Source organism: Otolemur garnettii, unplaced genomic scaffold, assembly GCF_000181295.1.
Source record: "Otolemur garnettii isolate 467f Iridium unplaced genomic scaffold, OtoGar3 scaffold00011, whole genome shotgun sequence".
NCBI lineage: Eukaryota > Metazoa > Chordata > Mammalia > Primates > Galagidae > Otolemur > Otolemur garnettii.
This window is the reverse complement of record NW_003852406.1, coordinates 28,940,174-28,956,666: the sequence shown is the minus strand read 5'-3', so window position 1 is coordinate 28,956,666 and position 16,493 is coordinate 28,940,174. Positions and strand designations below refer to the sequence as shown.

General features: G+C 39.6%; 1 protein-coding gene across 1 annotated transcript in view; it reads right to left on the bottom strand.

Moving 5' to 3' along the window:
* The window catches only part of SCAPER (S-phase cyclin A associated protein in the ER), a 444,723-nt gene that overhangs the window by 137,504 nt on the left and 290,726 nt on the right, over positions 1 to 16,493 (bottom strand). Inside the window, exon 24 of the mRNA XM_012801961.2 lies at positions 4,015 to 4,130. Coding sequence (XP_012657415.1) covers positions 4,015 to 4,130 — 116 coding nt within the window. The remainder of the gene's footprint in view (positions 1 to 4,014; positions 4,131 to 16,493) is intronic.

Sequence of the window (16,493 nt, the reverse complement as noted above, 5' to 3'; positions counted from 1 at the left end):
CCCCCCCAGACTAAGGTGACCAGAAATCCAGCTTTTGGTGGGGCAGTCCCAATTTTTAACAATTTGTCCTGTGTCCTGAGGCATTTTTAAAAAGCCCCGATTTTTGGAAAGAATGCACGACAAGCTAGTGAACATGAGAGAACAGGAAGGGAATATACGGTTTTTGGTTGCCATGTGGCTATTCTGCCAGGATATGCATTTTATATTATTTTTGTTAATTTTACAATGTTAAACTTTAATAATAACAAATAATTGTTGAGAACTGACTATCGAGAACAGCTTATCAAAGTTTGCATTGTTGTCAGGCCCCACCCTCCATGGTGTCCTGCTTTACCAATGTTAAAATCTGGTCACCTTACCAAAGAACCACCTGAAGGAGCTTAGGGAGTTCACTATTCAGCCCCATATTGTCTTTGAGTATCTGCCAGGAGTTAGGAATGCCAAATAAGTAAAAGGCAACCCGGGGGAGACTCCAGCCCAGAGACACTTTTTTGTGGCTTGCGAGATTTGCTGGGTCCCTTGTGAATGATGAACGTCTGCTGCTGCCGGGACAGGCTTAGAGATTCAGAGTGCCAGTGAGTACCACCTCTCACTTTTGCTGTTGCTATTATGTAAACACACTATAAAAGTATCACACAAAGCTTTAGTCACAGCTTCTAGTCCAAGCAGACCCATCATATTTCACAGCATATTCCTTATGTCCAAAGAAAATTAAAAGGCACCATTTATTTTCAAGTATTGAAAGCTATGACAGAATAATATTGTTACTCTAAATTTTAAAAAGGCTAGAAATATGTCATTCATTCTTTTGTACTTGTTTTCTGCAATTAAACATTTGGAGGCAGAATAACAATGAGTCTTGCTGTAAGTACACACAACATAAAATGCCAGTTGTCTTGTTTCAGGGTGATCTTTCTTGGCACCAAAAACAATTTTATTGGAACTCACTTATAAGATGATTTTGAAACTCTACATCCTGACTAAGCGTTCTCAATGATAACTTGAAAATGATTAAAGCAGTTTTATGGGCTTTCCCTGGTCTAACAAAAGCAAAACAACTCATTGAAGATTTGCAAAGGTTTCACAAAGTTATTTCTAAAAGCAGATACAATTCTCAATTTCATATGTAAAAAAAGCTGTTAGAAGCAAATCCTCATTCAAGGAAGTCATGCGGCAGTAAGTATAGGATGAAGACACACAACCACTAAGGTACTAAATGCAGTGAGATGTGACAAGGGCAGGAAGGTGAGGGGAGCAGAGAGCTGGCTTACACACTCACACAGAGCTCAGGGCTGCAGAGATGGGGACACATCACAGGATTTCAGGCCCTAACACCGTAACCCTTATTAGAGAGTGGCTTAAATGTCTCATATCCTTTGCTGTTTATCACCCAGAAAAATTAAATAGGATATTCTAACCAGTCTTTCTAGGTAAGAGCCATAAAATGCCACAGGAGGCAGGAAATAGCACGAGGTAAGGTGGCAGAAGGTTCATGGAGTTGAGGGATGGGAACTCATTAGGATGCAAAGGAAGAATCTGGACAGGTTGAGAGCAAAAGGAATACCCTGGGACTGTGGAAAGCCCAAGGCCAAGACGGGAATTTGGGTAGGAGGGCAGTTGGAAGGAAACTGAGACAGAGTATTTTTTGAATTAAGCCACTAATTTGTGCCCAACAGTGACAATACACTCTGATTCTACATCTGAATCTGAAATATTATAGTTATGAAGTTTCTTTTGCCCATCTGAGTAAACAGTGTAACAGTCTCACCACTTTAATCCTTTAGTGATGAGAAGTGAGGCTGGTTTAGAAAGGAGAGTGATGGTGTGGAGGCTATGCTCAAAAAAGGGGAATCCCAGAGTCAATGCCAGATACCCACATCCCTGGGTGCTGGCCTCTTTGAGGAAGGAATATATATCAGTCTAAGGTGAGATCAAGGAACACACTCTCAATCCCAACCTGTGGTCTGCTGGTGCTGACCAGATGAGGGGCACTGGTCTGGACCCTCAGGATTCCAAGGCTCCTTCCCAAAGAGAGAGTGCTAATTCTTGCATACTACTTTTTAGGAACTGTGGAAACATCTTCCTAAAGATGAGGCACAGATAAGTACCAGAACAAATTTCTCTTTGCACAATGACAAAGATGCTTTTAGAAAACACACATTTAATTCAGGCTAGGAGCCAGAGCACTCGTGTCATGCATACTGAAGCCTACCAGAAAGAAAAGAAGAAACAAAATAAAAACTCTAGGTGTATTTAGGATAAATGGCATGAATTATTAAAAGTTATCAAAGAACTGTCCTAAAGAAACAAATACAACTTCCTTTCTTACCTAAAATAGTTATTATTCCTTTCTCCCTCCCTGCCAGTTAAAATACAATCAATAAAACAACAGACCCAGCAACACCCTGAAAATGAAGTCCATTCTGGGCTAGAAAAACCTCTATCCTCACTGTAACTGCCTAATATAGAGCTTTCTTTTTCTTTTCTTTTTTTGAGACAGTGTCTCAACTCTGTCACCTGAGTGCAGTGGCATTATCATAGTTCACTACAACCACAAACTCCTGGGCTCAAGTGATTGTCCTGCCTCAGCCTCCCAAGTCCAGCTATTTTTCCCAATTTTTTGTAGAGGCGGGGTCTCAGTCTAGCTCAGGCTGGTCTCAAACTCCTGACCTGGATAGGTTCTGTCATCCTGCCTCAGCCTCCCGGAGTGCTAGGATTACAGACATGAGCCACTGTGCTTAGCCCAATGTGGAGCTTCCTACTTTATAGAATAACTATGATGTAAAGAATAACCTGTGCCTTCCTTCATGAATCACTACTTTGTGAGTAGAGCAAAGGAACACAAATTAACTTCAGTGTCAAAAACTTTGTACTTAAAAACATCTCACGTCAAGTATACAACACTGTCTTAAACCAGGCAAGACTACTATCTTAAAAGCTCCCACTTAAACATTTATAAAACTCTACAATTTACAAAGAGCTCTCACATACATTATTTCAACTAATCCCCACAGTAGCACTGTGAGGTAAAGCAGATTATCTTTACTTTTCCAAATGAGCAAAGGGATGCATTGAGATTAAGGCATTTGCCCAAGTTCTCCCAGCCAATAACTGACAGAAGTAAAACTGGAACCCAGGTTTGTTGGACTCCAAATTCAATGCCATTTCTGTTTTACAAAAATGTCTCTTAGGAAAAAAGATAGCATACTCATGTCCTGTTGTATCCAATGGACAAATGAAACGTTCACTTTTACTATGCTCAATACTATAATAAGTTTTCTTAGTGGAATGAATTAACTTTTATTAAAATGTCTTATTTGAACTCATACAGCTATATAAGAAAGAGTCTCCACAAAACATCCAGAAATTGTGCATGTTCCAACCCAGGAACACAATACTCCAGAAGTCAAACTGTCTGCTACCATGGCCTAGGGCCAGGGCTAAAGGGTGAATTAAGAGACGACGGAAGCAGATATTAGGTCTAATGCTACACAGGACCCTTATGACAAAGAGTAATCTTCAGCTCGAGACCAAAGTGCAATTTAGTTCCCAGCAATTTGGCTTGGACTCTAGACTATGGCAGTCTTGGCCTCTGACTGTGCTTCCTATATGTTAGAAACGTCTTCAAATTTCACAGCTCAGGCTTTTGTTAATGTGTTAATACTTACTTACCTTTGTTTACATGCACCACAAAAAGCTGGCTCTCTGTTACTACAATTTACTTCTGTTCAACCTTTGAAAACAGTTAGAACTGCCCAGAAGTTCATCAATTCTTCTTGATTTAGAATTAGAGCAGGTGATAGACCAAAGAGATTTCCTTTATAAGGCTTTTTAGGCTCAATTGAGTTTTCTAAGTGAAGTTGAGCGCCTCTGTTTTTCTCTCTAATGGCAAGTGTAAGCTTTTGCTAGTCAACCCTGAACACACAATTTTCTTGCAGTCCCCCATATGGAAACCATAGGGCAGAAATGGCCCACAAATGAAACATAAAAGACAGATTAAGAAATTATACTTACTTAGGAGGAATTCGTGCAACTGCGTTCACATTTGTGGCTGGAACTACTGCTTGAAGGATGTGTTCGAGGGCTGTTAATCCACCAGCAGTTTGAAATGCAATCTGATCTGCTACATTCTAGAAAGAAATACAAACAGAAGTTAGCCCAGTTTCCCAGACATAAAATTATAACCAAATAAAATATTTAGTTGTAGTCTGATACATTCTGTCGGTTCAATTATTCGATAAATATTTGTTCAATGCTTACTTGGAGCTAGGTAATAAAGATCAACAGGGTGAACATGACAGGCATAGCTGCTGTCCACCACGAAGCTTAAAGTTTAGTGGGTGGGGCCAATAGTAATCAGATAATTAGAAATAAGATGATCTTAATTATGATAAGTACATTGAAGATAAAGAAAACCTCTATGAGCATAATGGGGGAAACAACTATATACTGGGAAAAGGGCCAGTATATTCTTCTCTGAGAGAGCTGAAGTTTTATGTAAAATGGGCAAAAGAAAGGGGGAAGGGATAAAACACTGCAGGTGGAGGTAAAAAACATAAAAAAAATAGAAATTTTTAGCAATACTTATAAAACCACATCATTTTATAATCGTAATTACCACCTAACAAGATACATCAACTTTCACAAAGATATCTTCTACTAGAATGTTTTTCTTTAGCAATGTAAAAAATTTAATATATAACCATTTTAGCTGTGTCTTTTTTTAACACTTCAGTTATTTTTTGGAGAATATTAAGTATTCACTTTAGAACTAAACCTATGGTTATTTCTGTTCATTGTCTGAATTGCATACAATTCTTGTAGGAAGGACCTTCTCCAAGTTCTGCATGAGGAGGGAAGAGTGATTCTATGCTACACTGTGTTTGTTTTCAAGGCAAAATCACTGTATTATATAAAAAATGACAAAAACCTATTTTGGCCTGAATTATAACCTTCCAAAATTCCTATGTGGAAGTACCAACCCCTAGTACCTCAGACTATAACTGTATGTGGAGATAATTTTTTTTTTTTTCAGACAGAACATCAAGCTGTCACCCTGGATAGAGTACCGTGGCATCACAGCTCACAGCAACCTCCAACTCCTGGGCTCAAGTGATTTTCCTGCCTCCGCCTCCCAAGTAACTGGGACTATAGGCGCCCGACACAATGCCTTTTTTTTTTTTTTTTTTTTTTGGTTGCAGCCATCATTGTTGTTTTGGTGGGCCCAGACTGGATTTGAACCCGCCAGCTCAGGCGTATGTGGCTGGTGCCTTAGCTGTTTGAGCCACAGGTGCCGAGCCGAGATAAATTTTTTAAGAGGTGATTCAGTTACAGAGAAGTGAGGCTGGTAGGGGAGGGTCTGCTATTCTTATAGGAAGAGAAAGAGACACTAGGGGCATGGCAGCACAGTACAAAAGCCACGTGAGAACACAGGGAGAGGAGTCCATCCATGAGCCAGGGAGAGGGGCCTCAGGAGAAACCAAACCTGCTGAAACGTTGGCCTTGGACGGACGTCCAGCCTCTAAAAGTGTAGGAAAATACGATTCTTTTGTTTAAGTAACCCACTTTTGTATTTTGTTATGGCAGCCTCAAGCAAACTAATGCACACCCTCCATTACAACACTACCTTACATTTCTTCCAGCAGTCTACAGTTCACCACGCTCAAAACTTCTTTTAAAAATAGAGGTATTTTTTTCTTCTGGGGTTGGGAGCGGGTTAAGATATAAGTATACATAGACTCTCTCTAATTTATTTGTCTGATTCTTCTAATGTTTTGAGCAATTATCAATTATTGGTGTCTGCAGTTTGGCAGTGTAAGCACGTCAATTCTTTCCTCTTTTGTACACAATAAAGTATACTCTGTGACTATAATAAGTTCACTGTGAAAGCTAGACAAGAAGTCATTCTTAATAATTTTAGAATGGAAAATGTTTCTTTGCAATAAAACTAATCAGAAAATTGCACAATCTAAGAGGTCAGTAATTTATTTAAAAATGTCACGTTGTGGCTCGGCGCCTATAGCTCAACTGGCTAAGGCGCCAGCCACGTACACCTAAGGTGGCGGGTTCGAATCCCCAGCCCGGACCCGCCAAACAACAATGACGGCTGCAACCAAAAAATAGCCGGGCGTTGTGGCGGGCGCCTGTGGTCCCAGCTACTTGGGAGGCGGAGGCAGGAGACTCGCTTGAGCCCAGGAGTTGGAGGTTGCTGTGAGCTGTAATGCCACGGCACTCTACCCAGGGGGACAGCTTGAGGCTCTGTCTCAAAAAAAAAAAAAAAAAAAAAAATGTCACATTGTTACCATTCCTTCTTATGCTAAGGTGTCGATATAACTAGAAAATAATAACCTCTGATACACTAAGCACAACTGTATAGCTAGTTGAGTTCTAGCAAGTTGAACACACTCTGTAACAACTCCAAAATTTAAAAATATAGCTTTGTAGCATGCCACAGTATCTCTGGTACCCATGCTACTCACTAGGGAGCACTTTCCAAAAGGTAAAGGCTATCTTGACATTTAAAATCATAAATTCATTTTGCCTTCTTTTCAAACCTATAGAAATAGAATCATGTTGTATATATCCTATTGTATCCAGCTTTTCCTGCTCAATTGTTTATTTCTAACTCATCCATGCTGCTGCCTCTGTTTCACTTTCCTTGCTGTGTATTATTCCTTTGCCTGACTCTCCACAACCTTAAATAATTCCCTGCCGACTGACATTTAGGTTATTTCTACTTTGAAACTTTGGAGAATACTATGCTGGGTCACACAGTGTACACAGGCTCAGTTTTAGTAGCTACAGCCAAACAGCAATCTAAAATATTTGGAAACATTTGCATACACACCACAGTACAGTGCTAATTTCAGTTATTTCACATTCTCACCAAAACTTGGTTTTCACTTCATTTGCCATTTCCTAATGACCATGGAAATTAAACATGTGTACCAGCTATTTCTGGTTAAAAAAATTTTTTTTAAATTGAGGTCTACTTTAAAGTTGGGTAAAAGACTCAGATGGTAAATATACTGTTCAATCAAATTTGACAAATGCTTGTCCAGGGTCAACCATTCTCATCGCCCCAGAACATTTCCTCATGACCCCTTTGCAGTCAATCCCTCCTCCCTGAAGATCACTCATTTGATTTACAATACCATAACTTAGCTTTGTGTAATGTAGAATTTCATATAAGGGGGTCCTCAAACTTTTTAAACAGGGGGCCAGTTCACTGTCCCTCAGACTGTTGGAAGGCCAGACTGCAGACCCCGGGATGAGTCGGCTGCTAAGCAGGACAGGCAGCGGCGGCAAAATACCCGGTGGGCCAGACAAATGTCCTAGGTGGGCCGTATGTGGCCCACGGGCCATAGTTTGAGGACGTCTGTATGTACAAATGTTTTCTATATTTAATTTGGTAGAGACTGGTTATCACACCCATACTTTTGTATGAGAGGCCTAGGAAACCATGGAAACATCTGAAGTGTAGAGAAAATAGCAGAGGGAGTCTGGGTCGTGATGGGAAAATAAACATATATATATATATACAGCCCTCCTTTCTTCTTAGACACAAAGTAAATAGGAATTATAGATGAAATATTGAAAAATATTAAAAACGCATAACCACATTAAAAAATAAATGAAAAATCTTGGTAAAACAGGCATGGAGAAGTTTGTAGCAATGTATAAGGTAAGGCACTTTTAGTAGAGTCTTAAAAGATCTGCTCATCTAAACACTTTCTCTAAGTTTTCACACTGATTTGGTCTCTAGGTTCTGACAAAATTACTTGTGTCACAGCTCTTGCCGTCTATACCCACGCCTCTTGCTGTGCCCACATCAGCTCAAGTGTCCACATCAAGTGCACTTGACATCAGGTCAAGTGCCCACACTCTCTGGATTAAGGTACTGCAGCAACCTCCTAACTAGCATTTCTGGGTTCAGGCTTACCCTAGCCAATATATTCTCTAGAGCACTGCTCCCCAAACTCTCTATGTAAAAACCAGTTTTTTGTTTTTAAAATGTTTTATTATAGATTGATACTTTTGTGAAATACCATAAAATAAAGTATTGAACAAACGGAAAATAAAAGATGAGCTAAGTAGGAGCCCACATTTTAAAATACAGCAGAACTTCCATGGTTTTAACTATCAAAATGCAAATAGTTCCTACACTGACCACTTCCTTAAGTGTACCTAATTTTCATAGACTGGACACATACCACATGCATCAGTACAGTAGGCCCAGTGCCTTATCTTACCACCTCTATATGTTAATCAGTTTGCTACAGTCCCTACAGTGGTCAGTTTACTGTATTAGATGCAACAGACATAAAATTACTCCATTGATTTGGTAAAACTTACTCTTGATTTGTGTATTTATCTCATTGTATTCTGGTAAAAGTGGCCTAGCACTGGCCCATGGACACCATTTGAGTAGTTCTGCCCTGGATGTTTATATATGCAATGAGCAAATATTCTAAAGAGTAAATGTAATCATGCCAATCTGTGTTTAAAATTCTCCAATCACTGTTTCCTAACTGTCTGCAGAATGAGGCCCAAATAACTTAGAACAATTCTTCAGAATCTGATCCCTCTCCAATAGCCTCCTAGCAGGGGCTTCTCTCAACCAAATCCCTATATAAACCATACCCCTCCATGCCTCTGTGCTTTTGCATATACTCTCTCTTCCCAGAAGAGATGATCCTCTAGATTTTCATCTTTGTATCCCCACCAAACTCTGAGCTTGCTGACATCAGAGACCATGTCTGACTCATCCACATGCCCAACACTTAGCATGGGGAATGTCCTCAGTAAGTGCCCAGTGGTTACTGAATGACTAACAAAGATACTTTACATGGTTAAACTGTGAAAATGCAAATAGTTAATAATTTCTCTGGTATGACCCCAGGCAGGAATCCTCCATTCTTGTTATGGTATTTGCCTCATAGAATGGTTCTTCGCTGGATTTGAGCTTCATGACAAAAGAATGAGAGTCAGTTTTTCAAGACTGAAGGACACGTTCACCTTGAACCTTCTTAACAACCATCAAGACAGCAACTAAACTCTCCCTCATGTTCCATTTTAGTGGAATATGGACAATACTGCTTGAAACATTTTTGCCCATGTATTTGGTACATGTGACATGCAGCTATGTTGGGCATACGCTAGGAGTAGCCTTTATGGATCAACATCTCTCAATTCTAAGACAAAGTATACGACGCTTCAAGCTGAGCAGACGCACCAGTTATGGGTCTGCCCACAGGGAAACAGCAGCACCGTGGCTATTCCTGTGGGCTTTCCACAATGGGAGGGAACTGGGTCAACACTGCAGAAGTGAAGGGGAAAAGGATTGAGTAAAAGCAGACCATTTTAATGTATACATTTATGCCTTTTAAAAAAATCCTCAAAGTCTTTTATGCAGTGCCAGCTACATGGATGTGACCTCTCAAAAAACTGAAGACCAGGCTCTAATAGACATTAAACAGAGCAAAATAAGCCAATTTTAGGCAGATAAATGCCATTCAAAACCAACTTTTTTACTAATGAACTACTGAATATTGAAATTTTGAAGTTTTAAACTATTATTTATAGCTTTTCAAAAAAAATTAAGCAAAGCCAACTATGAAATAAAAAGTCTCACAAATATCTCCCTGAAATTAAGAAATGTGGTTTTGTGTGTTTCTGGATAAAAATGCAACAAGCTACCTCAGGACTCTCTTCTGTAGACGTGACCAGTTAGAAATACTCCTCAGTATCCTCCTAACTTCCCTTGTGTCCTGTGTCCGCTCCCATTTATCCCACTATCTCCGCCCTGCTCACAGTTTCCCCTCTCTCGTCTCTATGCTCCTCAAGAGCAGCATCTGACTCATCTTTACAGCCCCTGCCCTGGCACAGAACAGGAATGGTAAATAATACCTGACAAATGAATGAATAAGCAACAGAAGGAACAAACAAAAGGATTTATTTCAGATAGCAAACATGCCCTGTGAGACGTGATAGATTAACACGAGGTAGAGGCACGTGAGTACAACCTGGATCACAGGGTTCCCTAGATCCCGTTCTCTGACAGAATGACAGCACCTTTCCCCGTCTCTCTACACAGAGGAGGGGGAAACCATCCTGTGTCATCAGAGATGACTGCTTACCTCATGGTGAAGGAAAAATCAAGCTGCTCAGTGGTGAACCACACAAATGTTAAAATTAAGAAAAAAAAAACTTGCCAAGCATGTGATATGGAACACTTTACATGCAAATCTAAAAAGGAAATAATTTTCACACAACAATCCAGGTAGACTTGAAGGAAGCAGAAAGCTCCCTATCTCCTGTTCCTCTATTCCACCACACTAACCTGCTGTGCCAGTCATGAGGCACCTCCCATATGCTGTTCTCTTCACACTTCCGATGCTTTACTGCCACAACAGGACTAGATGCTCTATTAAAAAGTGAGCGAAGGGCACCAAGAGACAGTTTTCAAAAAAAGACATACAAATGGCCATCAGCATATAAAAGTGCTCAGTATCACTAATCATCAAAGAAATGCAAATTAAAACCACAGTGAGATATCATCTCTCACCAGCCAGAATCACACTACTAAAAAGATTAAAAATAAAAGATGTTGATGAAGATTTGGAGAAAAGTGACCGACTGAATAAAGTCGGTCAATGTGGCATATATACACAACAGAACACTATTCAGCCATAAAACAGATTGTAGTCATGCCTTTTTTAGCAACAAAATAATAGAACTGGATGTTATTATCTTAAATGAAACAATTCAGACCCAGAAAGACAAATACAACACACTTTCTCACTTATAAGTGAGAGCTAAATATTGTGTACATGTGGACGTGGAGTGTGTACAACAGACAACGGAGACCTGGAAGGGTGGAGGGTGTGGGGAGGGAAACGAGAAATTACTTCATGGGTTAAATGTACAATATTCAGGCGATGGATACACTAAACGTCCTGACTTCACCACTACACAATACAGTAGAACCTCCATCGCTAACACCTCTCCACACTGACCACCTCCTTAAGCTGACCTAATTTTCACAGACCAGACATGCAGCAAACATACATATCAGTACAGCAGGCCTAGTTCCTTCTGCTGACCACCTCTGGATGATGACCAGATTGTTATGGTCCCTTGGGTGGTCAATTTACAGAAGTTGTACTGTATCATGTAGCAAAATTACAGTTTACCCAGTATATTTATACAAATAAAAGCAATTTAAACAATTTTAACTCTAGCACTTGGGAAAATACCCAGCACACAGTAGGTGTTCACATAGGTGTTCATATGAATGGTGGAGTGTATAAGCCCTACCTTGAGTGTTTTAGAATATTGACAGAATATTGTTTTAGAATATTGACAGAATATTGGCCAGGTGTGGCCAGATCATTCAATTTTTTTCTAAGAGAGCAGTTAGTGGATTTTTACATATTAAGTCTAATATAAAGTATTGATATTTCTAAATATAAAGTATGTTAAAACCCTGGTTAGGTAGAACCAAATCCATATGCAGACAGATTCTGGCTTGCCAAGAAGCAGCCAGATCTCTATTTTGATGGAAATCCTTCAGTCTCATTCCTACAGGCCTATTATGTGACTAAGGTAAGGGGGAATTTGCATGGAAGGAGAAACGCAGACAAAGTGAAACCTCTAGAAACTGGGGTGGCTCCCTCCCTCAATCAACAACCAGTTCCTTCTCCTGTTCTCTTTTTTGTTTACTAATATACAAGTTATACTTATGGTGATGATCTCAACCTCAGGCAATCTTACAAACACAATCATTGCTATGCTGCTTTGCAAAAAAATAAAACAAATTTTTAAAAAAGGAAAAAAAATTATTCCAAAACAAATACAGACCAGAATTTTTTAATTCTGAAAAGAAGTGGGTTTTGAAAGTAGCTTTCTTACTTGTGAAAAAGTGTATACACAGAAAATGTGTACAACCTAGAATGATTATGTCCACACCTATTTCGAGGTAGAACAGGTGGAAATTACTGAACCAAAATGGAAAAGACAACTACGAGTCTAACTGTGGGAAGGGGCACTGCGTACTTTAAGGTAACTGTATGCGGGGAAGTGGACGAGCTCTGTCATCTAGGAACCCGTTTTATATGCTGTCCCAATCCTGAATGTTTCATTTTCTTTGTTTTTGGAATATACTTTAAAAAAAAAAAAAAACTAAGGTTGTAGAATTACAAAATTCTTTCAATCATAAAACTTTCACAAGGACAGAGAAAGCAAGACTCTAAGTTCATGAGTCTTTCTCCACTGTGTGGAAGGCCATTATAGAAATGTGGATCTAGACTACTGCCCAGGGTTTTTTTGTTTTTTTTTTCTCTTTCCAAGTTGCGTTTTTCTCTTTGGCACTGTAAGTGAACACAATAATAGTAACTAGTTATACCCAGAAGGGGATACTGTTATAGAGAAGACAGGCGTGGCTTTCTCACTGTTGAGCCAATAATGTCTTATGAATATGTGATCGATGGAGAAACCTATGTAGTTGTATCTTCTGATATTGTCTGTTAGAAAATAAATCATGACAGTTCCCTCCCCAGTACCCCCCACCACACAAAGCTGGATGCTCTTCAAACACACCATCTTATACACATACTTGTCCTCATCCCCCTCAGTATCCATAAAAAGTAAGTATACTAAAAATGTTTACCCATCATTCTCTCCATTCAAACTGCCACTTTCTGAATTCATAATGTTCAAACACTATCTCTTAATCCTTTAAGACCAAGATCAAATGCTGCTTGTTCCATTAAGCCTTTCCTGATCACCTCAACTAAAGATGAAACTCTCTGTATATCTAACTGTATTTCTTCTGTGGCTCTTCTCACTTGCTACCTTACCTAAAATTATTTGTGTCCACCTACTAGACTGCAAAGCTTGAATGTTCCTTTCTGTGTTCCTAACAGGAGCACAGGATGCATCACTGTAGATACCAAGCAAAGTTTCTTCACTGAGTGAAACTATCTCATCCTAAAGGATAATAAGGTATCTTTCCTTCTCGCTTTTACATTTTTTGTAACAACTCTGCATCCAGATATGTAAAACAAAACGCTTTCATAAAGAGCTTTATAATTTTCATTTGATAAAGAAAAAAATACCTGCCCAGTTCTCTACTGCAGGGAGAACTTGCTTCTGTTGTCTGTGGAGTCAGACTTTCTATATTTTGTGAATAAATCTTGCTTTCACTTTCTAAAAAAGAAAAGAACAGATACCTCTAAAGATGAAATGTGTGGCTTTCCTTACCTACCTGGCTTAACACCTTAATAGCTCTGCCTTCCCCTGCTCTTTCCCACTGAGAGACTGACAACTGACTAATAGGATTATTGGCTCTGTTCTAATAACCCAGCTTAGCTAGAGGCGAGCAAAAAATGACAGCCTCAATCTGAATTACATGGGCAGGGAATCCATCCAATTATTAACCAGAGTAACTGTTATTACCTCTCCCAATCAAAAAAGAGGCAGCTGTTAATCTCTGGTGGCCTGCAAAGACTGGTGGCCTTTGTACCTGACTTCTCTATAGACAATAATTATGTTCTTTGTGATCAGGGAGGAAGGCCTTCTTAGCCTTTTAGACAGAGGTGGCAGATGGGGAAAACCGTTCGCATGTTCATTAGCAGTACAGGCCAGATTTGTTCTGAGCATCTGCGGCATTTTAAGACATGTTTACAGATAATACAAGTAGTTTGGGCAAGTCTATACATTTAGAAATCAGTAGCCCAGTTGATGGAGATGAGAAGATCCCAGAGTGAATTTTTTTATTGTTTTTCCTCATGTTTAAAACTTTCCTAACACTGAAAGGACATCATTTCACTCTTCCATTACCATCATTATTAATCTTAGCTTATAAAAAGCACATATAACAAACTGATATATTCCTTGTTCTGTGTTTGTTCCTTTATAAGCTTCCTACCTGCTAGTTTCTTCCTATTCCCATAATCAATACAAATATGTATGCTCAGGACCCAGGTTATGGAGTCAAGGATATCACAAAAGCAAAATATAAACTTGTAGGAACGTGATGCCAAAAAGACTGAAATCATAAGCTATAGTCTGAAGGCTTAGGTAATAGGGTTAAGTGGCTGAGAGGCTGAAACAATCCCTTTGTGATGCTAATTAGAACTTGGACCCTTGGAACACTCTCCTAGGGGGAGTTGAATTGTGCCATTTCTGACCCATTTGTACAAAAGGAGGAGGGAGCAGGGTGAGTGAGAGGTGGTTGTGCAGTAACTGAAGGGAAGAAGCAGGGCGCAAGATCTGATTGCTTTTTGCTTTCTTTGTAAGCTGTTACGAGATAGATAACCAAAGATTAATGTGTAGAAATCATTACTACAATCCAACAAAACTCACAATAAAGTTATCTTGATTTTCTCTATCCTCGAGGTCTCCAAAGCTGCCAAGTGGTGAGCACAAATGGGTTGAGCATTCACAGTTGAGGGAGAGGTAGATTTAAAAATAGATAAATGCAATACAGTGAGATAAATGTTATAATGAGGGGATGTACTAAGAGCTTCATGTACATAGAAGAAATAATTTCCTTAACTAGTTCTTTAGGATACAACTGGTGTTAACACCCTCTTCTGAACTATCATGCTCTCAAATTAAAAGATGGAGGATCTATCCAGGAGGCTCCTTGTACAGCTCCTTCATTCCCACCTCTTCCAACTTCCAGGTCTACCTGCTTGTTTATAGCAGGACCTGAGGAATCTTACCACAGCAGTTTCCTTTTTCCCTTGTCTCTGTACCTCAAATGTTCTGGATGTTTTAAATGTTGAAGGCAAAAGAAATTTGGGATTATGAGACCAAAGACAGTTTGCTTTGGGCAAGAGGGTTAGATGGACTAGTGCCAGTAACACTGCAAAACCTTTCTGTCCCAGCAGCTCCCAGATGGCGGGATCTTAGAGCTCAAGGCTCTTCCTCCTGAAGAGTGCAAGGAAAGAGGGAGGAGTGTTCCTACGGTACTCTAATTTCACTCCATCATAACATCGTGCTTCTGTACTGATTTTTCTATTTATTTAATTGTAAACCAGTTCATACTGATTACAGTATCTATTTACTTTATTGCAAACCAGACTGTGAGCTCTCTAACAGCTGGGATTATATTTATTTTGGGTTTAGCAAAAAGTGGGTATTTGATAAATATTTGATGCATCAAAGAATAAAAGCATAGTTTAATTTCTGGAGCTCTCTGACATCAGAAATTCCCTTAAGAGGAGAAAAAGCTCATCAATTCACAATGAGAAGAAAAGCCTCATTTCTTCTAAAGCCATGTCAAGTCCATTGCTTCTTTGTTTACTTGGAGAATTGGTCCAGTTCTGCCAGTGGGGTGCTGAAATCTCCAGTTACTATGGTGTTGCAGGATATCATATTGTTCAGACTGGCTAGGCTTCCTTTTATATAACTGGGAACATTTAAGTTGGGTGCATAGATACTTAGGATTGAAATGTCTCCCTGTCGTATTTTTCCTGTGACCAGTACACAGTGTCCATCTTTGTCATTCTTCAATTTGTTGGTTTGATGCCCAATGTATCTGCCTTTTTCTGATTTCCTGAAATATTGTTTTCCAATTCTTCACCCTGAGTCTTGTTTTATCCTGGAGGTTAGATGTGTTTCCTGATGACATCACTTACCTGGCTGGTGCCTTTTTACCCAGTCAGCCAACCTGTGCCCCTTCAGTGAGCAATTCAAGCCATTCACATTTATTGAGAGAATTGATAAGTATGGTAGAGTTCTGTTCATCTTACTTTGTGGAGGTCCATTGCTTAGTTTTATCACTTAGGCCTTTGTGGAAGCTAGGCTTTGTCCTTTAGTTTCTGCATATCTTTACTTTGCTGGTCATTCATTGTGATGGTCTGTGTATAGAATAGGTATGAGTACTTGCTGCAGAGCTGGTCTTGTAGTGGTAAATTTCCTCATGTTTGTACATCAGCAAAATATTTTATTTTTCCATTGCATATGAAGCTTAGTTTAGCAGGATACAGAATACTAGGCCGAAAGTTGCTTGCTTTGTTTAAGAAGGTTAAAGACAGGTGACCACTCTCTTCTGGCTTATAAAGTTTCTGCTGAAAAGTCTGCTGTTATCCTAATGTTTCCACCCTTATTCTTAAAAAGTTGCTTATGCCTGGCTGCTTTCAGAATTTTCTCTTTCATTTTGACTTTGGCCAAATTCATTACAATGTGTTTAGAAGATGCTTTGTTTGAACTGAGTTGTCCTGGAGTTCTATAACTATCTAGTACCTGTATGTGTCTGGGTCTCTCACAATGCTTGGGAAATTCTCCACAGTGAGGTCAAACTTTCGCTCTTTGCTGGTGATATGATCTTATACTTAGAAAACCTCAGGGGGATGGCACCTGTGGCTCAGTGAGTAGGGTGCCAGCCCCATATATCGAGATTGGCGGGTTTAAACCCAGCCGTGGGGCTCGGCGCCTGTGGCTCAAGCGGCTAAGGCGCCAGCCACATACACCTAAGGTGGCAG